Source organism: Anarrhichthys ocellatus, unplaced genomic scaffold, assembly GCF_004355925.1.
Source record: "Anarrhichthys ocellatus isolate YVR2014 unplaced genomic scaffold, GSC_Weel_1.0 scaffold51, whole genome shotgun sequence".
NCBI lineage: Eukaryota > Metazoa > Chordata > Actinopteri > Perciformes > Anarhichadidae > Anarrhichthys > Anarrhichthys ocellatus.
In genome coordinates, this window is record NW_022280081.1 from 1,375,164 (window position 1) to 1,401,730 (window position 26,567).

Here is a 26,567-nt window from a genome sequence, read left to right on the forward strand (position 1 = left end):
GATGTAACAGGAGGTGTGTCTGCATCAGAACCAGGTGAACTTAACTCTCCATCGTTCACTATACATCCGTCCCCTCCCTCCTGGAAAGTCTCTGTAGGGCTTTGGAGAGGTCTCAGATGGCGACGGTTCCTGCGCAGTACTCCTTTATCCGTCTGGACTAGGTATGACCTCGGTGTGTCACCTTGCTTAATGACCGAAGCAGACTTTGTCCAGCCTCTCTCATCATCCAGCTTCACAGCAACGCTGGTTCCAGGCTGTAGGTCTGGTAGAGTTCTGACGTTATTCTTGTCATTGTAGGCTTGCCTGTAGCTCTGTTTCATCCTCTCATCGTTCTGTCTCACTTTGTGGAGGTCTGGCCATCCAGGTTGTAGATTAGCCTCCAGTGTAGGAACTGCAGTACCGATTTGTCTGCCAAGCATGAGCTGAGCTGGGCTCACGCCTGTGGCTTGAAGCGGGGTCGCTCTGTAGACCAAGAGGGCTAAGAAAGGGTCAGTTTGTTTCAGGATCTGTTTGGCTGTCTGCACAGCTCTCTCTGCCTCACCATTTGCTTGAGGGTAGTGAGGACTGGAGGTGATATGTCTGAAATCATACTCCTTAGAGAACTGCACGAAAGCTCTGCCTGAAAATTGGGGGCCATTGTCTGTGACAAGTTCATTTGGGTTCGTTGAGGTAGGCTATTTCTATATATCGTGAAAAATAGTCTACAACTACCAAGAAGTTCTGTTTGTTCAGCTCACATATGTCAGCTGCTACTCTTTCCCATGGGCGACTGGGTAGCGGGGTAGTGATCAGAGGTTCTCTTTTCTGGGTCGGCTTGGACTCCTGACAGTCCTTACATGTGCTGACAGCGTCCTGGATGTGCTTGCTTACTCCAGGCCACCACACACTACACCTAGCCCGCTCCCGGCACTTCACTATGCCTTGATGTCCATCATGTATGCGCTGTAATATCTCAGACCTCATCATCAGTGGTACTACTATTCTATCATTATACAACACCAGTCCTTCTGAAACCGTGAGGTGATGTCTGGAAGTGTAGTAGTCTTTTACCTTGTTAGGCACTTTAACAGCATATTTGGGCCATCCCGACATCACGTAGTGTTGAACCATCTGCAGTTCTGCGTCCTGTAGGGTCTGTTGTTTGACTATGTCGAGCTTGGTGGGTGAAATGGGCCATGACTCGTGGATTGCTTTCTCATAGGCTTCGATTTCACTGGTCAGCTCCGCGATTTCCTGTGTGACAGTAGCCTGGGGATGTCTAGACAGTGTATCTGCTATGATAAGTTGTTTCCCCGGCACATACACCGCTGTAGGGTTGTAACGCATCATACGTAGTAAAAGTCTCTGACACCTCATAGGCTCTGAGTCGAGATCTTTACAGTTGATCAAGGGAATAAGTGGCTTGTGATCACTCTGTAGAGTAAAGGAGTCTAGTCCATAGAGGTACCTGGAAAACTTCTCACAGGCCCACACTGCAGCAAGACACTCCTTTTCAATTTGCGCGTAGCGTTGCTCAGCATCAGTGAGTGTTCTGGAACAAAATGCTACTGGTTTCAACTGTTCATCATGTTTCTGTAGCAGGACTCCACCTAAGCCATAACTACTAGCATCTGCACTGATAATGGTAGGCTTACTCACATCGGGGGAATGCTAGTACAGGTGACTCTGTGATGAGTTGTTTTACCTTCTTAAAGGCCTCCTCCTGCACTGCACTCCATGCCACGTCGTTTTTGAGTAGGTCGTTGAGGGGTTTGGTGACGTCAGACAGGTTTGGCAGGTACCTGCCTAAGTAGTGTATCATCCCCAGGATCCTTCTCAGATCAGTGACATTGTTTGGTGGCTCAAGCTGAGTGACGGCCTTGACCTTAGCTTCATCTGGCCGAATGCCATGCTCATCGATGCAGTGTCCAAGGTAGTTGAGTCGTCGCTGACGTCTCACTTCATGGACTTCTTCCGAGTCTGAATAAATAAGGATGTCATCCATGTAAACCGCCAGGCCTTCTTGATCTTGCAAGAGCGCCGTCATTTCACGTTGAAAGATTTCTGGTGCACTTGTGATTCCAAATGGCAGTCTATTAAAGAAATACCTTCCAAAGGGAGTTATGAAGGTAGTGAGTTTGGCACTCTCTCTGTCTAGTGGTATCTGCCAGAAACCACTTGCTGCGTCCAAAAGGGAAAACACTTTTGCACCTGCGAGTTTAGGTAGGATGTCATCTATTGTGGGCATAATAAACTTCTCCCTCTTTACTGATTTATTCAGGCGTTTTAGATCAACGCAAATCCTTGGCTGCTCTTTGTTCTTCTTGGGTACAGCAACCACCGGAGCACACCACTCCGTGGGCTCCTTGATTGGCTCTATCACGCCACTAGCTACCATGCGGTCCAGTTCTTTTTTTACTTTAGGGAGCATAGGCACTGACACGCGCCTTGCCGTAGTCACACTGTAGGGTACAGCATCCTCCTGCAGTCTGATTGGCTTTATCTTCAGTCTGCCTATGTCTGCTGGGCTGGCCTCACTCAAATACTCTGTGCTTTTGATCTCTTCTATTCGCTTAACTAGGCCCATAGCAATAGCTACATTACGGCTTAGCAGGTTGCTGCCATGTGGCCCCTTTATCACATTTACTTTAAACCTGAATGTTTGCTTTTTCCACTCAGTAGTAGCTGTGAAGTAACCCTTGCAGTTCACTCTACCTACTGGGCTGCCTAATTTGGTTACACCAGTTTTCAGTCGTGGCTTATTTGTCAGGAGGTTAAAAGTCTTTTCTGAAATGACACTTAAATCTACCCCTGTGTCGATTTTAAATTCTATTTTAATATCTTGCACCGGCAGTTTTACCGTCCATAATTTGTTTGAGTCGTCCACATCTGTAATTTCCCCCAGGGATTGAACGTCTCTCCCGTCTCCCCCCTTGTAGGGTGCTGTGACCTCGTTGATCACGCGGGAACGGCATACTGCTGCAAAATGTCCTAGCTTCTTACACTTGTGGCATTCTGCATCACGTGCGGCACAATTGTCTTCTTTAGCATGCACTCTGCCACATCTAGAACATTTGTGTCCCTTATCACCTTGTTTCGCTCTGGCCTCTTTTGTATGCCAGCGTCCGTTTCTCTGTTTTTCATTGTATTGCGCACGCTGCTTGTAAGCTACTTCACTCAATTCAGAACAGTTAGCATTAGCTCCCTGCTGGCTAATATGCCCTTTTACTTGCTCAGACTGCCGCACTAGCTCTACCGCTTTATCGAGCGTCAAGTCTGGCATTAGCTGTAGCTTCTCTGATAGCTCTTTATCTAATATCCCTATGACTAACCTGTCGCGGATATTTTCATTTTTCACATCTGCAAATGCACAGGTATCAGCTAGCTCATACAGGCTTCTGATGTACTCCTCCGAGGTTTCTCCGTGCTTTTGAGTGCGCTGATGGAAACGTGCCCTTTCATTAATCGTATTCACCTTCGGTACAAAATACCCATCCAGTTTCGCCATTACAGTCTCATAATCATCTGCATCTTCCTCGTCCTCTTCCATAAACGTGAACGTTTTGAAAACATGTTCGGCTTCTTTCCCCAACGAGTAGAGAAGCGTACAGACCTGTACTTCTCCGGGTTCTTTATTGAGTTTCGTTGCTATCCTGAAGCGATGAAACCTCTGGCGCCACTCCGGCCATTGATCCGGGCGAGAGAAGTCGAAGTTTTCGGGAGGTGGGAATTTGGCCATCTTCTGACACCATGTAGTGTTATGTGTAAAGTAAGTTAGGAGACACACCTGATCACTCCGCTCTGCATGTCGATAAAGTAGTACCATTACATTACAAGCGCGAGGCCGTCCAGCATGTTTAATGTCATATAAACAAACACTCCCTCTGGACGACGCACAGGCTCGACCCCATCGTTATTCTTTTTATCGTGCACATTAAGATTTATTGTGCGTCAGCAGCGAGCAGTTTATTAAACGGCTGCTTATTATGTCCAAGTTGTCAGGAAAAAAGGGAGGGAAGGCTCCTGTCTGGGCAGGTGACATAATGAGATATTAAATACATACGTACATACAACTCTAGATTTACAATGTCCAGCCTACAGCGCAGAACTACGTGTAATAGTTTTGTTTTCCTTCATGGCTCCCTGAGTTGCCTCAATGAGGTAATTAATTTGACTTTTTTTCTCCGTCAGGTGAGCGGCGCCGCAGGTCGGTCGGCTGCTGTGATTAGACACAACGTTTTGTGGCGGCGGTCCAGGTACGCGCCGGGCGCTGATTACTCGTCGGGCACATGCAAAAACAGCCCAGCGTCAAAACAATCACAGGAGTTGGTGCCAAGGCCGTAATTGTGGCTAACCAAAACGCCTCCACTCAGACGCACACAAAGTTCGTTGACGGAGTCAAAGCAAGCGGAGGTCGGTTGTTTGTGGAGCAACGCTCGACTTGTCTGTCACGTTGACCAGTTTGATGTGAAGATCAGAGCAACTGACTTCAGATATGGTTGATTGCATTTTAAGTAGAGATCCACCGATATGGATATATCGGTGGATCGGATAAGGCACTGTGACAATGGGCCGATCTGGTACCGGATACCATTATTTTAATAAATAACAATTTAGTACATTTACGTCTATATATTTGTTTGTTACATTTTGTTTTTCAAAGATAGGAGAGCAATGTTTAAGTTGAGCCTGATGTTGCCTTAAATACATAAAAATGATTCCAGTCAGCTTCTTAATTAATCAAACACTGGTATCCGATCAGTGCTCTGTATGGACCGATTATCAAAGTTTAGGTATCGGTATCGGGACTGAAAATGCCGCATCCCTAATTTGTGTTTGAGTGTTGAATTTAAATGACAAGCCAAACTCTTTTCATCGCGTTCTTACATTATCTTATCACACGTCCATAATGTCCTAATTAGGCGATAATATGTCAATATTGATCGAGCATCCCCACATATCAACATACAAATGAAAGAGAAAGTTGTTTGCCCTTTAATTCTACCCAACGTGTGAAAAATATGGGCGGCCTGGAAGAAGAAAAAGAGAGAGTGAAACTCGGACACGGAGCACTCTTTCACACCATGTGGAAAATCAAATGATTTTTTTGCGGCACCAAATGGTTGATTTTCTTCCCACTCCAAACCTCGCCCTCCCTCTCCTTCCCTCCCAGGCCCGGCGCTCCACATCTGCGGCTCCCTGCTCTGCGAGGGAAGGCCATAATTGACCTTGGCCACAGACAGCGCGAGGGGCCAAAAACCGCTCAGCCACCACATAATCAGACCCCGGTCGCCGAGGCTACAAAGACAGCAGCAGAAATAAAAGAGGAGATGAACAATCACGTGAAGGCAGAGGAGAGTGGTTGAGGAGAAAGGGAGGCAGATCCTGTGAGGATTTATAAAGAAAAATAACACAACCGAAAAGGAAGAGGCAGAGACAGACGGAGAGAGTAGGAGTCTAAAATAAAAAAGAGTGAACAGGCTTTAAAAGACAAGAGAGCAAAGCGAGTCACTCTGAAACAAACATCCTTTAGAGACAAAAAAAAGAAAAGAAAATCACATAACGGGTGTTGTGATTGACGAGCATGACCGTCTAAATGTAGGTGACAGAAGGCTCGCATGGGGATGGGGGGGGGGGCATATTAGTATGCAGAGTGACTGCTCGTTATACCCCAACTGTGGAAACTGAGAAATTGTTTATTAATGCTGCCAGTATAAAACCTATTAATCCATGGAAAAAGGTCAACCTCCAGAAAGCTGAGCTGCATTCATGATGCCGAGCCGCTCTCATATGCATAAGAGTCACGACGGCGGCGGCAGCGGTGCGTGCAGACAACGAGGGCTCCAGCAGACCTGTCTGATTATCAAACCCAGAGGAGGAAGAGGAGGAGAGTCACGGGGTAAACAGCTGGATGAATTATGTACACAGACGGTGTACAGTTTCAATCTAGTTTTTTTTTTACCTTGAGTGATTAGAATATATATGACATGACTGGAGGTATATGTGCTGATGATAATAGAACATTTTTCCTACATATTGTTTTTAGGAAAAGTATGACAATAACTTGAAGGTCTGAGAATGCTCGCAACCAGCTGGTTTTGTCTGAAAGTGAAAAAATGAAAAGGCAGTGCTCGACGGGGTATGTTTTTATGAACATTTGAGTACGACAGCGTAAAGAGGAGAGAAGTCAAAGTGCTATCAAGGAGCCTCAAAGTCCAAATGTCAAAGGAACAATCCTTGACTTTGCTCTTTATCTTCACTGACACTCGGATCTGCTACCCTTTGCAACGATGACTCCAATGTTGTACCGGATGAGCTGGAGCAAATTATTAGCTACAACTGATGAAGACATCAGCAATTCACAGGCGACGCAAATAATATCATGTTTCATGAATGACATGGTCAAAAGTAAATAATTATGGATAGTTCATTTTTCTTTTTACAATTGGAGAATTTTGCAACTAAACGTATCCTCACAAAACGGTTCGTGTGATGTGTTACAAAAAGTTACTTTTTTCATGCGTTTTCTTACGAAAGCCAGCAACACGTGTAAATGTCCACTCGTTAGATGCATAAGGTCTTTCCAAAATTAACTTCTGTCTACACAGGAAACAACTTTGTTGGGTTTAGGCAACAAAACCCCTTGGTTAGGTTTAGGAGAAGATTGTTGTTTGGGTTAAAATAACTACGGAAATGCCATGACAGAAGTACACAAGTTACGTGACAAATAAATACACGTCGACTTATGAAATGGTGGTCTCCTGTCTGAAAGATCGCAGTTTGTTGGACCCATCCACCTCCACTCCCAACCCGCCGTGTGTGGGCTTTTGCGGCCTTTATACTTCCTCGTCATGATCACTTGGATAACATACACAATCATTTCATGGGACATCTACGATTTACGCCGCATTATTTTTTGCCGGATGAGACCAGCCTGTGCAATTTCGTGACGTTTTGAACTGTATTTTGCATAATGCTATCTGGATACAGATGGGGTGAATTGTCATCCCTTTGCACTCTGTTTACTTTACTAAAAAGTAAAGCATCTCTGTCTACTGATAATGAAAAAACGTCAGATCTGCAGCCATAAAACAGTAAGCCAGCAGTCTGCACTCCAAAGCCCTGCTGCAAATTTACCGTGTGATATATGACTTTATTTGAATGTACTCCTAACAGACTATTTGCATATGGTCACCTTAACATGCTGTTGTTGCAATACTTCCATTTTAACCAAAGTAAAGAACCTTTTCTTTTACGGGTGATAAAAAGCACCAACACCTTGAAGGTATTTGGCCACCAGAAGCACTTAAGTGTTCAATAAAGATTCCCTGAAGACTTAGACCCTTTGACACTGGCCCAGTGCAGCTCCCCTGGAACATTTCACACACACATACACACACACACACACACTTAGTCTATGCCTAGAAATGTGACACAGAGATGATGCTATTCTCAGTGGAAGACAAACCTGGTGTATGCTGAAAAAGTGAAGCCAATGCTGAAGTGCCTGCATTCTTTATAAAGGCCATCAGGGGGCAACTTCTTTGGTTCTATAGGAGTCTATGAGAAAATTACTTCTCTCTTGATTTATTACCTCAGTAAACATTGTAAACATGAGTTTATGGTTTTAATCTCTAGTTTCAAGTCTTCTTCAGTACAGCATGTTGTTCATTTAGTAAATTATGGTCCACTTAGAGTGAAATAAAGCAGGGAATGCTTTTGGACGGGGGTCGTTCCCACAGCGTTGTCCGGTCTTGCAGTTGTCCGTATTTCTGTCTTACAACTTTAACCTTTTCAAAGTGTGTTTTCAGTTCAAGAGAGTTAATTGCTTCTTTTGGCTCGCCTAAAAATGTCTTATTCAGCATTCGGTTGTACTTGGCTTCACCCTCTCTTGTCACTTCTGGTTCTAAAAAAACAAGATGGCGATGGCCTGAATGCCAAACTTGAGGCATTAAAACAGTAGTCCACAAACAAATGGCTGACGTCATGGTGACCACGTCCACTTCTTATACACAGTCTGCGGACCTTTTTATTTTATGAAAGTTATAGAGCAACCCAAGGCTGCTGCCAAAAAAAAGAAGGTTCTTTGAGTTAACACCACATTTTCCAATCAAGTGAAGACGGTTTGTCATGACATTTTGTTTTGCTGTTAAATCTTGAAATTTTGTATTTCTTAATTACTTGCTGGGTTGGTTTTGCTGGATTTTGAAGCCACAACGAAGAAACGTAAACAAGCGCCAGCCAAAACTGGAGCAGCAATAATTATTATTATGAGGGTCAGTTTAGATAAACACACCGAGAACGCAAATATCTTTGGAATTAAAGGAAGAAAAAAAACATGCATTGTTCGTACTCAATAAATTAAAAAAAAAAAAAACATATTGTAGGAAAGTCTGTTGGTGAGCAAACAAACACAAACAAAGCACAACCACCACCACCTAGATCAATGGAGTTACACGTACATCAGTGTGTGTGTGTGTGTGCATTTAGCATGCATGTCTCACGCACACACACACACACATACAAATCTGCTGAAGTGCACACCCCCGCAAGTCCAAGTACACACAAAGGGAAATAAGGCAGATTTACACACAGATGGAGAAATGCAAAAGGTGTTTCCAGGTATGGAGCTGTTTCTCCTCTCTGCTCTGTTTGTGTTGTTTACACCCTCAGGAACAGTGTCCCAGTTATTTTTAAAAGAGGAAATGCATGTCCTCTCCATGTAGATTCACTTGGCGGCGACTCTGTCTCTCTCTCTCTTGCTACTTTGCACTTCAACATCTTCCTCATCTCGGCTCTGAACTCTGGCGAGCGTTAATTTACGTGAATAGATTGCAGCATGTGAGAAGAGAGCGAGTGTTGATTTTTTGTTTTTAACATTCAGCGTGCTGGTCTTCTTACTCATCTTAGTGATGGTGTTTTATTTTTAGCAGCAGCGCCCTTGGTTTCTGTTAGCAGTCGAGCTTCTGGGACTACTTTCATTTTTATTACTGTTGTTGTTAAATTCAGGCCCCTCTCTGGTTTTTTCGTTAACCTATTACAGCCGAAGGGGTTCAAGTCACCAACCGAGGGTTGTAAAAACTTTCACCAAGACTAAAAGGATAAAGTGGATTATATTCTATACATTTGTAATTGCCATCAAGATCCACGAAAAGACCAAAACCAACAATGAATGAATTCAACTATAAGTATTGTCTGTGTATCCAAAGCTTGATATATGTATCTTACTCTTCTGTGCAATAGCCCTCTAGAAGTATTAAAAACACATCAAGTTATCCCTAGGTGACATCTTCCTTCATTACATGAACGTGGGTAGTCAATCCTGTAAACAACAGCCTGGTGCCGGTAATGCTAACTAACAATAAATGTGTTTTAATCCGCAGCTGTAAATATTCAACAACAAACATAAACTGAAATTTTACAGCATAATGCTCAGCAGTTTAAATGTGCAACCTGTAAGATCTGGCCAGAATATTAGTTTACAACATTGAATTCATTTAAATCAAACAGTTTCGACTTCATGTCAAATACGTATGTGTATTGTGCATGTGTATCTACTGCCAACTAGCAATGTTCGGAGTCACTGTAGCATCCGGTCAGCCTCAGTCCACAGAACGAAGAAGTATGGGTCTTATCAATAATACATGCCCGGCGCAATTTAATGGTTTATTTTATTGGATTGAATCCAAAGAGGCAGAAACAAAAAAACGACCTCACAACCTAACCCAGAAGGCTGCTTCACCGGAGTGGTGTGCAAAAACTCCGGGACATGTATCCCCAGTTAACAGTCAGTTTGAACTAGCTAGTGCAAACGGCAGCACCAGAGTTCTGATCCCAGGGGGACTGCCTGATTCTCCGGCGGATCAGTAAACTTTCTGATGCTGCCCTTACACAGGTCAGACCGAGGGCTCTTCCAGCCCCTCATGACTCGTGATGCTGGAGTTTGAGCTGACTAGATTCGAGTAGCTGCGGCAGCTGACAGGGCATCTGTCTCCTGGGAGTGACCACTCTCCTCCCGGCAGATTGCTTCAATACAGCATGATGTTCGTTTAGTAAATTATGGTCTGTTTAGAGTCAAATAGACCATAAAGCAGAGTAGGCTTTAGTGCGGGGTTGCTTTGTGATTGACAGGTCGCTACCACTGAGTTGTCAGTGTTTCTGTCTCGCTACTTTAACACTGTTATGATTGAAACTTTATACAGTGCAAACTCTCTGACATTCACTGACTATTGCAGTTCATTGTCACCTTTGCCATTACCCACCGCAGGTCTCCCTGGTGGTCTAGGGGTTAGAGAGCATGTTTCAAGCGTTTGCTTATGGATTTTCATATAATGAGGAATAAAATGGAAACCAAAGGCGGCCTGGATTTGTAGAAAACAAAAGAAATCATCAAAAATTGAAACCCAAACAATATTATTACAAAAACTATTTTTAAAAAAGGGGTAGCAAAAATGTAAATTATAACGGATTCGGAATTGTGAAGCTAAAACAAATGCACTGGTAGGATCTTTTGATGCAAACCTCCAAAGACCCTTCCCAGGATCATCACGATAATATATATTTCCCCTTGTAAATGGGATTCTTACTCTTACTGCCAAACCTCCTGTACATGCGCTTATAGTCAGGTTTAGTGCTCCAAATTTCTACATAAATCAACACCGACAGATTACAGCTGTCTGTGTCTCTGGAAAGGCAGGTCAGAGGTCGTCATGGATGGTAAGATTATGAAATAGGCACTATGAGGTTATAGCGGTGGTAGTGCAGGGCATAATCTGGATGCGAGACCATTACATAAACAGTCATCTCTATTACTGCTGGCATAATGAAGGGTTAGCCAGGTTCAAACAGTTTTTACCACATGTCTGTGATGAAGGGCGGTCTATAAAGTCAGATGTTGGAACTGCATTGTGGTAGGCCGGAAGACCTGAACAGCTTTATGGGACAAAAAGCTATACTAAAGCTGTGATTTCCTCAAAGTGCCTGGTTCAATATATAATAGGATTGAGGGATTTGGTTACAGAGTCCTGCTTTCCTTTTGGTATTTTTGAAAATGTGACTGTAGTGGGGCCATTTTAGTGTCCATCCCTCCTGAAACCCTGTTGACAGGCAGCCGGAGCACTCAGCCTGAGTGTCTGTGCATGAGGGGAGGACAGCGGAGGATTCCCCGACAGTCTGTCTCTCTCTCTGAGGATAAAATGTGGCATGGCTACAGCTTCAAGGCTGAGTGATACAACCAGCCAGCCAGAAAGGAAGCACGAAACCAACCGGCCTGCCAATCAGCTGCGATATTGGATTTGGGGAAAACAGAACTGGATGTAGTCAGTACTTGACTACCTGCAGCTCTGTTGCCTCAAGCTCTTATGCATTAGTCCAATACATTTAGTCTGTCTTATAATCAAATGGAAAAAACACAATGTATGGGGAAGAATGCTTATCAGTGCCTTTCTGCAACATCATCTCAGGACAAAAGCTGTAAAATGTGCTACATATCACACGGAGAAACTCCTAAAGGTTGACGGTTTTAAAAGCAGCACTGTCAGCATTTCTTCACAGAGGATATTTTCATACATTTTAATCAATTCGTTGAGACTGACTGCTCTGATAAATGTCAACTGTTACTTAATTTCAAGAAAGTTCTGGCTGGTTCAAAACACTCTGGCAAACATTTCAACAAGGGCTAATACTTTCCTCTATATGTATCCAGTTAGCCCCATGCATTGGTTATTATAGATAGATAAAGTGGTAAAAATAAATCTTTTTAACAAACAAAGAAAAGTATTCTTGCTTATTGGTATCCCAGCAGCCCCTTGGTGCCTCTCACCCTGGGCAGGCTGTTTTCATACACTGTTCATTGCTATAACGAAAAGTAATGCACTGTAATTTGTATATATCACACAAAATCAATTCATATGAATTCAAGTAATTGTGAACCAGGAAGTATAAAGAGCTTATTAGACGTAAATTAGACGTATGCAGGAGGGTAAATGGTAAATGGACTTGTATAGAACTTTTCTAGTCTTCTGACCACTCAAACCTCTTTTACACTACATGTCATTCACCCATTCACACCGATTCATACACTGATTGCAGGGGCTACCATGCCGGGGAGCCGTGGATTGAACTGCCGATTTTCAGATTGAAGAGCGACCCATTACTTAGCGACAGTCACCATGGGTAGATTAAAAAACACATGACTTTTAGAACAATGCAAACAGGAGATCACTGTTTGCATCCCATGTGGAATCAGAAGTCAAAGTTTATTTGTCGCAGAACAGTTATTTTAGGCTAAACCACAATGTTTTCCGAAAAATACTTTGCCTTGGGCAACTGCGGCAAAGGTGAGAATCCAAGAGACCACTGTTGCAGCCGGTGTGGAACCAGAAGTCAGTGTTTATTTGTTTGTCATAGGGCTGGGTGGTATACCGGTTCAACCGGTATACCGGTTTTAATTTCCCGTATAATATGAATTTTTCATATGCCGTCATACAGCCGAAACAACTTCTGTCGCTCTTCAACAGGCAGCAAAATATATTGTTCGTCACTGTGAGCCACTTCTTCTTCCTCTTCATCTACTTTTACGGCGGGTGGCATCCATCTTATTGGTGCAATACCGCCACCTTCTGCTTCGGAGTGAGGATCAGAAAATAGACTGATAAGAAGCTGTACATGGAGGGGCTTAGGACGCAGGGGAATGTAGGTGAAGGAAACAGGAAGTGACGGAACGGAAGACACGCCACACAATCAGCTGTTCACCGCTCGCTGGCCGGTTGACCGGCCGGTTCTCTTCGGCGTTAATTAATTAATGCTTTAACGCGGAAAAAAAATACCGTGACATACCGTGAAACCGCCAGAATCTTACAAAATAGTGTGATATGCATTTTTGGTCATACCGCCCAGCGCTAGTTTGTCATGTAACTTCCGTACTTAAGCAGCCCCGCTTCTATATATATTTTAAGCCAAACCATGATCTTTTCCAAGTACTTTTCTGTGAAGACAATGTTGTATGCATGTAATAAGGGTACATTGACACATGTTGCTTGACATTCCTAGGAGAATGCACGGAAAATGAAAAGCAACTTTTTGTAAGATATCATACGAACCGTTGAGACCGTATGAGAATACGTTGCCTTGGGCCACTCCGGCAAAGGAGAGCATCCAGGAGACCACTGTTTGCGTCCGGTGTGGAACCAGAAGTCAACGTTGATTTGTTTGTCACGTAACTTCCGTACTTAAGTAGCCCCACTTCCATAGTTATTTTAAGCCAAACCACAATCTTTTCCTAAACCTAACCAAGTGGTTTCCTGTGAAGCTGGATGTTTATTTTGAAAAGATTGTATGACACATGTTGCTTGATATTCCGAGGAGGATGCACAGAAAATGATTAAAATCTTTTTGTAAGATATCATACGAACCATGAGGATACATCGCCTTGGGCAACAATCCAGGAGCCTGGTGACAGCATGTGACAGTATTTCATAGGCCTTATAAAATGAAATGTGCAGACGCATAGAAAAATTGACAGGACATATTTGACTTAACAGGAGAGTGTGTAACACAAGTTTTGAAATGGCTGCTTGTGGGTTTTTTTTCGAGACCATACAAGCAAAGCTTCCTTTTCCTGCATGTGAATATTTTTAAATGCAGATAGCTTTTCTAGTAGAAGAGCGTGCGTGGGCGTATCACACAATACCGGCTTCTAACCTGCCGGCCTCTGCTGCAAAGCTGTGGTGTAAGTACCGTAACCACAAGATCACACAGTACAAACATTTATATGTACGGGTCAGAGCTAGTCTTACTACAGTGCAGTATGATTTGCATTTAATGTTGCATTACTTACACCGTGTCCACTTTATACATCAGACGTATATACTGTATATATATATATATATATATATATATATAATGAGCGACATGAAAGCGAGCCCTCATCCCTCCGCTGGTCATTTGCACATTGCACTGCTCTTGAGGCAACAAGTGCAAGTGTGTCATTTGTATTTGCATGGTGCTTGACATTTACACACTGGGAAAGCAATTAGGCAAGAACGAGGGTCATTAATACAGTGAACAGGCCAGACGTGTTTGCTCTGATTCATGGAGAAATGACAATGACGCCATCTAAATTTCTGCATACTAACATATGCGAAACAATGATGGAGACCTGAATTCCCTGTTCTTTGAGCCTCCTCTTCTGTTTTGGCAGACTGTATCCAAGCACTATAAAGGCCCACTGATTGAAAGGGGATTTTTCAAGCAGTTTCAGAGGAAAACAAGGGAATACAGGATAGCACTGGGAACAAGGAGACATTAACAGAGGCTCATAGTGCTTGGTATGAATTGGAAAGTGTAGCAGAAAGGTGATACTAACTGCTGAGTTGAAGTTAATAATAGAAGGGTACGTGAAAGGGTTTTAGTCATCATGGGGACATATATGCTTATTTTCTGGTTCATGCTTGTATTTGTTTTCTTTTACGAGAGCATGTTCACATTCTTTAATGTTCAAAGAGTACTTTGTTTTCCTGCTACCGTCTGTCTGAATATACCTGTATTCTCCCTGTCTGAAACTTTCCGTTTTAGTGCCTGTCTCTTCCCCCTCCCTAAAAAAAGCCCAGTCTGCTTTGATCGGGTTGCAAGAAAAATATGGTGCACGTTTGCAAAGTTCTCAAGTTCTGTCAAGGTACTCCCGGGAATTACTGCTGTCATTCTTGGTCCCATCAAGAGAGCCATTGGGGTTCATTTGCAAGTCTTATCCTTGCCTGCAGTTTTTTTAATATGTCACCTGTATTTAAAATACAGCTTTTCTGAGGGAAGTCCTAGGTTTGAAAGGTTGTTTCTTTGGCAAGCAAATGAACAATGCAATCACGACATTAAAGAAAAACTACTGGTATTGGTATTGGTTGCTAGGTGACAATGGCACTGGGGTGCATCCCAAAATATGGTGGTGCTCACGGCTCATGACTTCCAAATCACGACTTTTCCCAAAAAAGTATTGTACCTGGTTAGCAAACATCATCATTTCTCCTCTTCTTACGTGAGTAAGAAGTGTGACACAGCTAAGCAAAGGGTGAGCAACAAGGCAACCAACAGTGAGCTCTCTGCAGAGGTGCTGCAGAATTATAATTGTTCCAGTTATAATTGCAGTTGTGCATCGAGGCTTAGAAGTAAATAAAACTTGATGAAGGTTTACTGTGCTTCATATCTTCATGTTGGACAGCAAGAGTTATTTGAAAGTGTTATTCCTTTAATAAAAAACCTTTCACTGTTGTCCTTGTGACCACTAAATATCTTGAAGCCTAGTTGTTTACCCTGCAGTAGGGAAGGCTTAAGGCCTCTTCAAATCCAAGCAACACTGTCACAGCAGTTGTGAATGTAGATGTGAACGACAGTGTTTTATTTTGTTGAGCTCCTGACAGACCTTAATTAGTTAGTGTGCCACTCAACAAAAAAGGGAAGGACATCCCAGTGTATTTTCTCTTCCAGGCTACTATTGACAATAGTATTAACACAGATATTTTTTCACATCAATTTACCAAGGAAGTAAATGCCCTCTTTTTGAGGGTATTGTCATATTTTAGAACACCCCTCATAAGCAAGTCATTTTAATCTTTTATTGGTTTGTTACTTATTAATTCACAATTGACAGCGCTTGACTCAGAAGTACATGTAATCAATTTCCAGTTACAAATACAAAGCTTATACAAATATCAAATACATAATCAACTAGAATTACTGCATTGCGGTTGTATGACTGCTAACCAGTTAAGTTGCAGTTCGCATCCATGACTATCCAAAATGTCATCACTTCATCATTTTACACTATTAGACTTTTGTGTGAAATTATCACAATAAGCATGTTAATACTTGAGTTATGTCCAGAAATGTGTTTTGTGAGGTCACAGTGACCTTTGATAATCAGTTGATCCCTGAGTGCAATTGGATGTCTGTGCCAAATTTGAAGGAATTGGGTCAAGGTATTCCTGAGATATCGCATTCACAAGAGTGGGGCAGATGTGAGGGTACAGTGACCTTGACCTTTGACCTCCAGATTCTAATCAGTTTGTCCCAAATTTGAAGAAATCCCCTCCAAGCGTTTTTGAGATATTTAGTAAAAAAATTAAATTCATCATAAATAGGAACATTCCAGCACTAAGTGTAGAGATCAGGAGGCAGGTGGAGGCATCAACGGTAAGTATATTTGGAGGTAACCACAGCACAGCCAAATAGAGCTCCCTTATGGGTATAATAAGATGTCCTAAAGATTGTCTCTTATAAGGTAATCACATTAAAAGAGATGGGATTCATATAAATTCCAGTTTACCTGCTATGATGACAAATTAATTAAATCACGTGTGTGACTCTAAAAGATTGTCTTGCTGGATAGTGTGTTGCTCAACGTGGTGGATGCTTTTAGCAGAAGGAGCAACTGACAAATGGGTGCAAGACGCAGCGGTTGTCCGCATGCAAGATTGATCATATTGCCAAACACAACGCTGAGTTCCCCTCTCTCTTTTTGTACCCCAACTCTTCTTCTCCCAACCAGTCGATGCGGTATTTGTATTCTCTCCAGTCTCCTGCTTTCCCATTACCTGTCTGCAGCACATAATTTATAGCTACAGCACAGTATCTCTGCAGCATCCATACCATGCGACTAGCTAGTGCTTTTTGGCCACTCCATTTCAATAGAGATGTACAGATTATCCCAGATGGATGAGGGAGATTTAGCGTAAGCTCTAGGTGATGGATCGATAGTTGGCAGATGGCCACCATGGTAGAAAGTCAGCCGACTCGGGGAGGAGAAATACAGCTGGAACATGCTTCTATGAAGATAGAGATAAATGGCTTCAGGGACACAGAAATTTCTAGGAAGCTCATAGATGCCTAAGCAGGTTCTCTGAGCAGCCCGCATGCACACTGCTATAAATGTACAACCGTACAGTACAACACCGGCTGGTACAGTAAAGGACATTGTGTAGCATCGAGGCGGGGCTAATACAAAAGCAAAGCTCGAAGCTAAAGCAAAGAATCCAACGGCAAAATATAATAGATGTAAAATGGAGCCGTTCAAAGAGTGACTTATGATAGCTCTTATGAAAAACCTTGATAGAACGGCTTATTATGCATTTACTTTGTGCGCCATTTAGCTTCTGGTTACGTATATGTGACTCTTTTCCATATACGTACCACACGTTAAAGTTGTGCAAGTATGTTATTAGACACAAGTTTCAAGAAAACAGGAGAATCGCAACCCAAAAAAGCATGAGAGTGTATTAGCAATAATCATTTCAATCATAGATACTTAACGGTCTTGGATTTGGCGGGTTGTAGTGGTGAGGTTGCAGATTGCAACCAACTGAAACTTCTCCCCTGTGCTAAGCGTGAAGGAGAACTACGGTGGCCGTCATGAAAACGGTACATTTTGAAGCATTTTAGTGTCTATGAAATGGCTAACAAGTCATTAAATGAGACTACAAAATGTCATCACACCAACATGTCCACTTTCACAGCCTTGTCGTGTATACTCGATATGTTAGCTTTGTACTGCCGATTGCATATACACTCCAAAAATCATAAAAGTGGTGTTCATTTGTCAATATTACCTAAACATAAATGTATAAGTATCATAAACCTGTTTTCCACTTTCTGCAATAATCCAAAGGAAAAAAAACCCGATTGGCTTTCTGTTGAGGGAACGGTGCGATGTTGGGTTGGCCTACAAAATCTTTTCATCCCTTAACCACTCCATAGATCCCCCTACATGCTACACACTGTTTCTTTAAGGAAGTATAGATTTGGGCAAGGTTCTAGCTGTTTGAGGGAGCTCTTAAATAATCTAAGCAGCAAGGAAGGCTTTTTCTGAAGGAACTAATCCCTCTGTAAAAAACACATACATGGAAATTAAATCAAGAACTGGCACATGAAGATGATGCTGACCATTTGCATTAGCAAATGCATTGGCATAAGATAATCCACAAAGTCCATTTGACAAAAGTGCGATTGAATATCATCAGTCAACTGGTAACCAAGAAGCTAACAAATGAGGCCCTGATAAGCCAATCAGCTAATGCAAGCAGGACTTCAGTGCTCTGCTAACTCAATGATCCATGTACTACACATAGCCTGTCCACCAGGACTTTAAGGGAACTTTGCTGGATCTTCCTAAAAATGTATTTACAAGAAGATTTAAAAGCCTCCCACCACCTCTGATATGTACAGTACACCACTTGGCAAGTTAATGGGGGCGGTCTGGACTTACAGTGTTTAGAGACTCTTCATAATCCATAATGCATTGACTGAAATTCCTCCCAGCACATTCAGTCCCTCTGCTGCAATACCGCATACCATAAATACTTGTCATGTAAACCAGTGATTCAGAGAACAGCTGCAAATGCAGACTCATAATTGCCTTAAATAAACAGGGGAATAACAGAGTGATTGAGGAGCGTGGGGAGATGTGACATTAATAGACCTTAAGCTGTTGACCTGGAAAGAGATGGAGGTTGTGTATTCATGATTCATTGCTCGGAGAGGCATAATCCCCACAGGTAAGGGCAGACACACTGTGGGGGGACTCCCTGTTTTATGGGTGGGTGACTCACTGTTGTGATGCAAACCTCGAATTTCTACTGGCACAGCCCAAACTAAAACTTACTGACGTGACTCTGGCAAATAGCAATATTCTGGCAAATAGCAATATTCTGCCAATGAGTGTTTTCCAACCTGTATGATTTTTTAACAAGCCAGGAGAGTCCATCCATTAGAAAGCCATTAATAACCACCGTGATATTAAATGGCTGAAGGACTGGTCTGTCTATTCCTAGCTCCCATTGGCCCCGACAAACAGTTCAGCAGTTCAGCTTTGACGCATACCTCCAACCTCTTTGTTCATTAATGCATGAAGCTGCTCTCCCTCCAGCCCTTGGGACCGCCACCCTCCCTGACAGCAAAACTGCATTAAAGGCAAGAGAGAAGCGCCGCTTTGGAAATGATGAGGTTCACCCTACCTTGACTCTGGGCCCGACACTCCTTTTGTTTAAGTGGTTAAGACACGAACAAGATCGTTTCAGAGGCATGGTTTATGTCAAATAGCCAACCCAATCTCATGCCATTATTATGCATTTCAAGCTTTTTGCGTTTCATTTTTATGCCATATCGTTCCCGTGAAACGGCCGCGGTTATGTTCAGGGAACAAAACTACGGTGACGAACACATTGAACTGTGGTTAGGTTTAGGAAAATGTTCATGTTTGGGCTCAAACTATGTACCTAAACTAAGTAAAATACATACATAAACACCGTAACAGAAAAAAATGTCACAGACATCACTAAGGTAACTTTAAAAGAACAGAAAAAAACGACAACACTTTGGGACACCGAGCTCTAACACTGGTTTCAAGTCCCGTGTCCACCTCCCCACCATAAGCGGCCTCTCACATTTTATACTACGTCACTTGTTCAAAGATGCATTTACATTGTACTCAGTGCTACAGACTTCATGGCGTACAAAGAGCACCCAAAAAGCAGGAAAGGTGTTTTTATTGCAAGCAAAATTACTTACAAATTGTTATGTTATTCATACGCCAATTGGTGAAAGCGTACTGCAAATAACATTAAAGCAAGTTTTCCCGAAATGATGACACAATTTACAGGTCCAACTTAAGTCAAGCCGGATTTCAGCTATGAAGTCAATGGCAATGAAGACAGAGTTTGAATAATGAATAATGTTTCTTGCACCCTTAAGTGTGTTTGTAATTCACATCTGAATGCCAGAAGCTCCATTTGCATTAAAATAACCTGGAATGCTCCCGACGCCCCACCTTCATTGCTTATCCTTCCATAACGCATCCATAAAATTGTGAAAGAGATCACTGTCATTCATGGCACATTTGAAATCAACACCAATAAAACATGTTCACACGAAGCCATCTGTTGGGCAACGATGCTGCATGTAATTTAAACACGTACACACGTGTGCTTATACACACTTGAGAAGAGGTGTCAGTGTTGCCAACTTGGCGACTTTCCCGCTAAATCTGGCGACTTTCCAAACCCTCATGGAGACTTTTTTTTGTCAAAAGCTACTAGCGACAAATCTAGCTACTTTTTCTGCCGTTGTCGGAGACTTTTCTGGTGTTTTGACTCTGACGTGAAAGCCCCTCGCGCAGCAGTCCCAGCTGCAGAAAGAGGAGACCCACGCTCTCCGTGTCCAGACTGCAAATGAATCGCGCATGCGCAAAGCCGCCGCTGTTCCCGCCTCTCTCCTACAGCGCTCAGTACAATTATGCAAATTGGGCGATGACGTCATTTAGCGACTTCTAGCGACTTTCAGGACAGCCAATAGCTACTTTCCTTACTGAGGAGTTGGCAACACTGAGAGGTGTCACAATTCTGTTGATGTATTTATATGAATGCTCTCCATATGGTCGTACATAACTAGATGTTTGTCCACAGCTATCTGCATTCTCTTTTTCCCCATTTTTACAGTACACTTAAGCCCTAGCTGGTCACACCAGAATATGGAATAGCAAAGTTGATCAAAGCATCACAAAAATAAGTCACCAAGTAGTGACTATCACAGGGCAAGTAAAGAAAGTGGCTGGCAAGTTAACGTCTTACATTCTAGCCAGCCAGGAACATGCCGGGGCTTGTGAGGCACAAGTACGCTGCAGCGATTCCGTTGCAATTAATGTATTTCTCTGCTTATGCTGGTGTGACTGGGCGAGTCACAGGCTTCCCTCTCAGCTGAATGAAAATAAAAAAGGGATCCATATATATATATATAGAAGATTAAACCTGCATGAGCACACATTTCGAATAGATCTCTTGTAAATATTGTAACTTTCTGTGAATTCACACTGAAAGATTGTTTTAATATCAGGTGGAATGAATTCTCTGCCTATGAAATGCTGTGTCTTTGTGAGACACCTGAAGCATTCGAAGAACTATAGAAATAGAATAGGAGCAGAACGGACAAAAGAAAATGGCGATCGCAGTTAGTTGTTATAGTGACAAAACATGTTGGAGACGTATGGCTGGCTAGTTAGCTAGGTAGTTTGTTCTTCTCCAGGGCAGTGGGCAGTGAGGCGGAAGGACCGTCAGACCCAGCTCTGCAGCTGGCCGTCATTGTTCGGCTCATTATCTGCAATTGGTGTAGCATTAAAGTAGCTAGCTAACTAGCCAACTGTCCGCTATTTAGCTAGCTAACATGTTAATTCCACCGCGCCTAAATGCTACACTGGTGACAGAAAAAGAAGCAATGTGCTTTCCTACGCTGTGACAAGAGTGTGTGGATAAAGCATTAAGTTATTAATCTTTACTTATTTACTATGGTTCTCAACACTTCGTCCTCCACTGCTCGGTTTACTGCAAAACCTCCCCTCAGAGAGTCTGTGACTTGCCATAAGTCGATCTAGTTAATACCATGGACTGTATATAAAAAGTGGAGTCACCCATTAGTTTGTGGACTGCCGTTTTGAAGGCTTGAGTTTAGCAATTTCGTTGTTGCCATCTTGGATTTCCAAGTCGTTTTGTAGTTGTTTTTTTGCAGCCAGTGAACGTGAGTTATCATATTTGGAATGCGGAGGAGTGACGCAGAGACACCGTATACATGTCTGGTAGCAGCAATGACCTGTCAATCACAGTAAGCCCGCCCTTAAGCATACCACTTTATGGTCTATTTGACTCTAAATGGAACATAATTTACTAAATGAACATCATGCTGTATTGAAGAAGACTTGAAACTAGAGATTGAGACCAAAAACTAATGTTTAAAATGTTTACTGAGGGAATAAATCAAGTGAGAAGTAGAGTCGTTACAATCATAGATTTCCATATAATCTGATTTATTTTTGCAACCAGAGGAGTCGCCCCCTGCTGGTCAGTAGAGAGAATGCATTCCTCATTGGCTTCACCTGGCAGAACCGGAGGTTGCCCTCTGGTTTCTACAGAAGTTAGCTCGCTACAACAGTCTCAATTGGAATGGTACATAAAAAAATGGCCTGATCGTGCTACGTTGATTTGAATGGGAATGTTCGTACTTCTCCTATTCTATTTCTATGGACAGAACCTCTGAAAGCAGCCTTAGATATAACAGCCAAAGAGGTGAATTTGAATAAGAATGTTGGGGGACTCGTGGCTCCTCAAAGGACTCTCTTTGGTACCACACCGCCGACTCCTGAATAAGCTGCTCTTTTCTATTCTCCCTCACACATTGCTGTCGTGCGCTTTCATTTTCATACCGATGCAAACGGAGGGAGCCCTCACATTAAGCTCCTTGGAGATTTCATACATTCAGAATTGGTCGCTACAGGAAAGAGATGCCCTCGCTCCTCAGTGTTCCTACCACTGATGATACAGCCTCCGCTGTAAAGTGAATCTTGAGCCGCCACGCTGCTCCAGATTGGTCCTCTCAAGGATTTCATTTTGAAAAAGGACCACTTAAGTGATGTGGCAAGTCAATTTGACAATCATGAAAGGTAACACTGAGCTAAGTGCAGACTCCTGATTAAGAAAGCCTGCAGTGAGAGACACAGAGTGAAGGGAGGGAATGGGGAACTAGCTCTAAAGAAAACCAGCCAACCATGAAATGCCCAACCTTTACACTTGAGAGATGGGAGGGAGACTGGATTAGCAGGACAGGAAGACGACAACAAAATCTGCACTAGGGAGTTGCATTTTCTGGAACTTTCATTTCATTTAATTTCATCATGTGCAGCAAAACTATACAATCCAAAACTTCTTGGTTTGCAGTCCCTACAGAATAATTAAGTTATTGTTTAATCTTTTATCTCATTGATATGTGTCTGCTTTTGCCTACATAAAGACTTCTATTACAGTTATCTAGAGATTACAGCAAGTCGTGTTTCCGCTGCCTTCTACAACAAGCTGGGAGAACTCCTCTCCCCTTATTACATTTCAGAAGGAGCGCCTGATCCAGGGAGCGGCCTGGAGGAGAAATTAGCTGGGAGTTCATTGGCTCGGCTACAAAAGGAGCAGATTAAAGAAAGGGGTGAGATGATTGAACTCCCCTTTCTTCCACAGCGTGTCCTTTGTGCCAGGTCACTTTGATGCTATCTCTGTCATTCGAGCCGCACGCTGCGCCTCGGGTGCCTCACACAAAAGGGTATGATGCACAACCAGAGGCCTTGAATGGAGCTTTCCATCTAATTCCTATAAGAGTGGCACTCTGCTTGTGATCCACCTCATCTGCTCAGAAAAATGAGCGTCACTCATTATCAAAGCCCGTCATCACAGTCAAAGCCTTAGAAATGTATTATTGTGAAAGAATAAAAAAAATGACCAAGTGAAGTCTAGTTAATGAAAAGGATGTGGCTTTAGGGAAATGAGGCCAAATACTTTTTTTCCCAATAAAAACGGGTTGTTTTTTTGCATATTAGCCCTGTATACTCCGTACTCCACCAACTCCAAAGCAACCTCAACTTCTACATTGATATAACCTTCAAAGTAGTTTCTGAAAAATGTGAGTGCACTGTAACCAAATACCTTTAATGGGTAGAAAAAGGTCAACTGTCAGATCCTCGCTTGCGGAGGAGCGGAGTGGTAATGGGAGGAATGGTTGTACCTTTTGCTTACAGAGGAGCACAGAAGAGGCAGAAAGATGGGGGAGGAGGATGAAAGGCATCTTACAAGGCTACCATTACCAGGGTAATTCACAGGCTAAGGAGCAAAAGGAGACCTTTGAGTGGGTGGCTGGATAGTTGAGGTCTGATCAGAGCCTCCATTAGCACAGAAATGAGCTGCAAATGGAGCAGGGGAGAGCTGTGTGAAGAGAGGAGCAGGACGAACTGAGCCGGAGGAACACAACGCTCCCGACCGGGGCTCAACGAGACCCACTTCACAGCACTTCTGCTTGGGCTAAACATGTTGTTTTTCAGCGGACAATAAGTAAAAACACTTCATGATAAGGCTCTCGGAGAGCAACTTAATCAAAGCTACAAACCCTGCAGTAAAAAAAGGGGCTTCAGGTGAGCTTGGATATATTAGATATAAACTAGGTCTGAGTTTTCACAGCAACATTTGTCAACTTACTACAGAGACGCAAAATCATTGGTGATCCACCCACACGAGTCGAAAAACCTCATAATTACTGAATGTTGAAAGTGGGGAAGCATGGAAATCATAAGAGCATATTGCAAAAAGACAATGTGTGTGGACAAAGAGGCATAGCGATCACAAGGTGAATCTAATCAACATTTTTGTCTTTTTGCCTTTGCTTTTATTGTCCTGTACAGTAGGTTAAATAATAATAATAAAAAAGTATTGTATACATCTATAAGAGTTAAGTATGACAAAGAAGATAATATGTTTAAAGCTTTACATTTCCAGGTATGCTTCTAACGTGTGTGTCTGCAAGGAAAAAGATAGAGTGCAAATCAACAAATCATGCAAATTATGTGCATGATGCAGTTTAGGGCACCCATAAAATATGTTAATTCATAATCCCTACTGTGCTATTCCTTAATCACATCCATAAGAGTCCAGGTCAATCCTTCTCAGATGAATTCCATTCCCTGGCTCAAGTCAATTAAGTATTGGAGAGTTCCACTGGAATGCCAGTGCATTGTATAGTAGGAGAACCTCCTAGGTAATGAATGAAGAATAAGATGGCTCTGCTCCCCGCTCGGAGGATTAGGAACATGAGGACAGCAGAGGGAAGAAGAGACAGGATGACCGGGAGAGGACAGAGTGGAGGAGTGAGACGAGAAGCGCTATCTGTGCTGGACGAGGTCTCATCACCCCCTCGGCTGCCCCACAGACGCCTGGTTTATTTTGAACAAGGGCTAATCAATAACAGCAGCTGACCACAAAGAGAAAGAGTCTCTACTCCTCAGATGTCCTACTGTAACTCTGGTTTTAAAACGGCTCTGCATTTCTGTTACTTTGCAAAATGCCAAACATATTTGTCACAGCGTTTATCTGCCAATAGCATCCATCCAATTCATTTGTATCATCTAACAGACCAAAACATTGATATGTTGTCAGAGTATTTTTGTAATATACTGCAACAGTACGAAAGCAGATTTGAGAGAGAGACATTATGTCGATGAAAATGTTTGGTTTTTTTCATATGGAATGAAAACTCTAGAGGGCATTTAACCTGATGAATAGAAATCTGGATGCATGAATTTATGCTTAATGGGATCCCTAACCTTCAGCAAAATGCAATTATGATATCGCAAATGTGGGAAATATCTGAGACATGTTCAGGGGCCCCTTATTGTAAATAAGTGTGTTGCTTGCTATATCTATATTTGAATATCTATATTTTTGTATGGAAACCACAAATAATACAGATGTTGTATGTGTTTAAACATAATTATGTGCATTGTCGAGACACGCTCAGATATTTTGAGAAACACAGTAGAAATGCCTGCTTACTGATGTGTACAGATGGCCCTCCCCGTTCATGGCGATGTATAAACCTGTCTTCACGGACTGAATGGCGACGACTCTGAGGCCCACAGGAATAAGGTTGAACAAAGCTGAAAAACACACAAGTGAACAGGCAAACACACACACATGGATACGTCACCGAACAGCATTACCATTAAGGGAACATTAAATACATTGGAAAATCCTTGTTCGATTCATCATCCACATTAAAGCTGCCCTGTCATTAATGCCTAGCAAAGCTTACATAATGCAATTGCTAGCTGTTGCATTTAGGTAATCGCTGAAGATGAAATGGAGCAGGGCTGGGGAACGTGACTAGCCTAGCATAGCCGCCACCACCCAGAGCTACCTGAGAAGTAGCTGTAATTGGTGCCACCGCTGGTGCGTGGCAGATCTAATAGGCCTTTTGTTGTTGTAGCAGACTCCCTGGGCCTGGCTAGCTTCTTTGTACTAGAGAGAAAAAACAGGACCGGCCTGGCTGAGACATTAAGAGTGTGTATTTGGGAGACTTAAAGGTGCATAATGACCTCAGCTGACCCTCTACGTAATTGGTATTGGCTGGTTTGGAGGCCGGGAGGGAGGCTGAGAGAACTACTGCGTGACTGTTGTTTCTTGTTGGCTTTTGGCCAATTTAAAAAAAGTCTTGTCAGTGCCAACGCTTGATTTGATCTTGCAGTCTTAATGATATGATGCATCTCTTGTGCTCACTGTATGTGTTGCCCTCTATCTCAATAAGTCCCTTCGGCCTATCAGATGTGGCATGAGTAAGTGACACAATGTGGAGTGTCGGGCTGGCGTTAGCACCAAGCAGAGGAATCAAATTAACCACCTAGCCTGGAGCGCTCTGGAGGAGCAGTGCCAGAACGAGCTAATAATACCGTTTTCTCCCCGTTAAGCCTACTGTTTCCTGGTCCACTTTCCCTCTCAGAGGAGGATAAGTCTGTTTGATACTACAGCTGCCATTTAAGAAGAAATTTCAGCTCCGAAGGCTGAAAAATGAGGGGAGGTACTGGCCTGAAAGTTAAAGAAGTGTGACTGGAAGGTCGCTGGTTTATTTCCCGTACCTGAGGGATAAATCTAAAACCAGGAAGTGAGCGAGGCACTTCCCGTAAAGAAAAAACAACCCTCTGAGATTGAGGAACCTATACAGACTTTAATGGGGACATATCAAGCTCATTTTCA

The 26,567-nt window shown here is 42.8% G+C and overlaps 1 protein-coding gene across 8 annotated transcripts in view; it reads right to left on the reverse strand.

The window, feature by feature from the left end:
• Positions 1-26,567, reverse strand: part of fgf14 (fibroblast growth factor 14) — a 113,284-nt gene that overhangs the window by 9,317 nt on the left and 77,400 nt on the right. For all 8 annotated transcript variants that reach the window (XR_004213555.1, XR_004213556.1, XM_031870106.1 and 5 more), the window contains exon 3: positions 25,371-25,474. Coding sequence is in view for 6 of the 8 variants with exons in the window: in XM_031870106.1 (XP_031725966.1) it covers positions 25,371-25,474 (104 nt within the window). In the remaining 2 variants the exon portion in view is untranslated. The remainder of the gene's footprint in view (positions 1-25,370; positions 25,475-26,567) is intronic.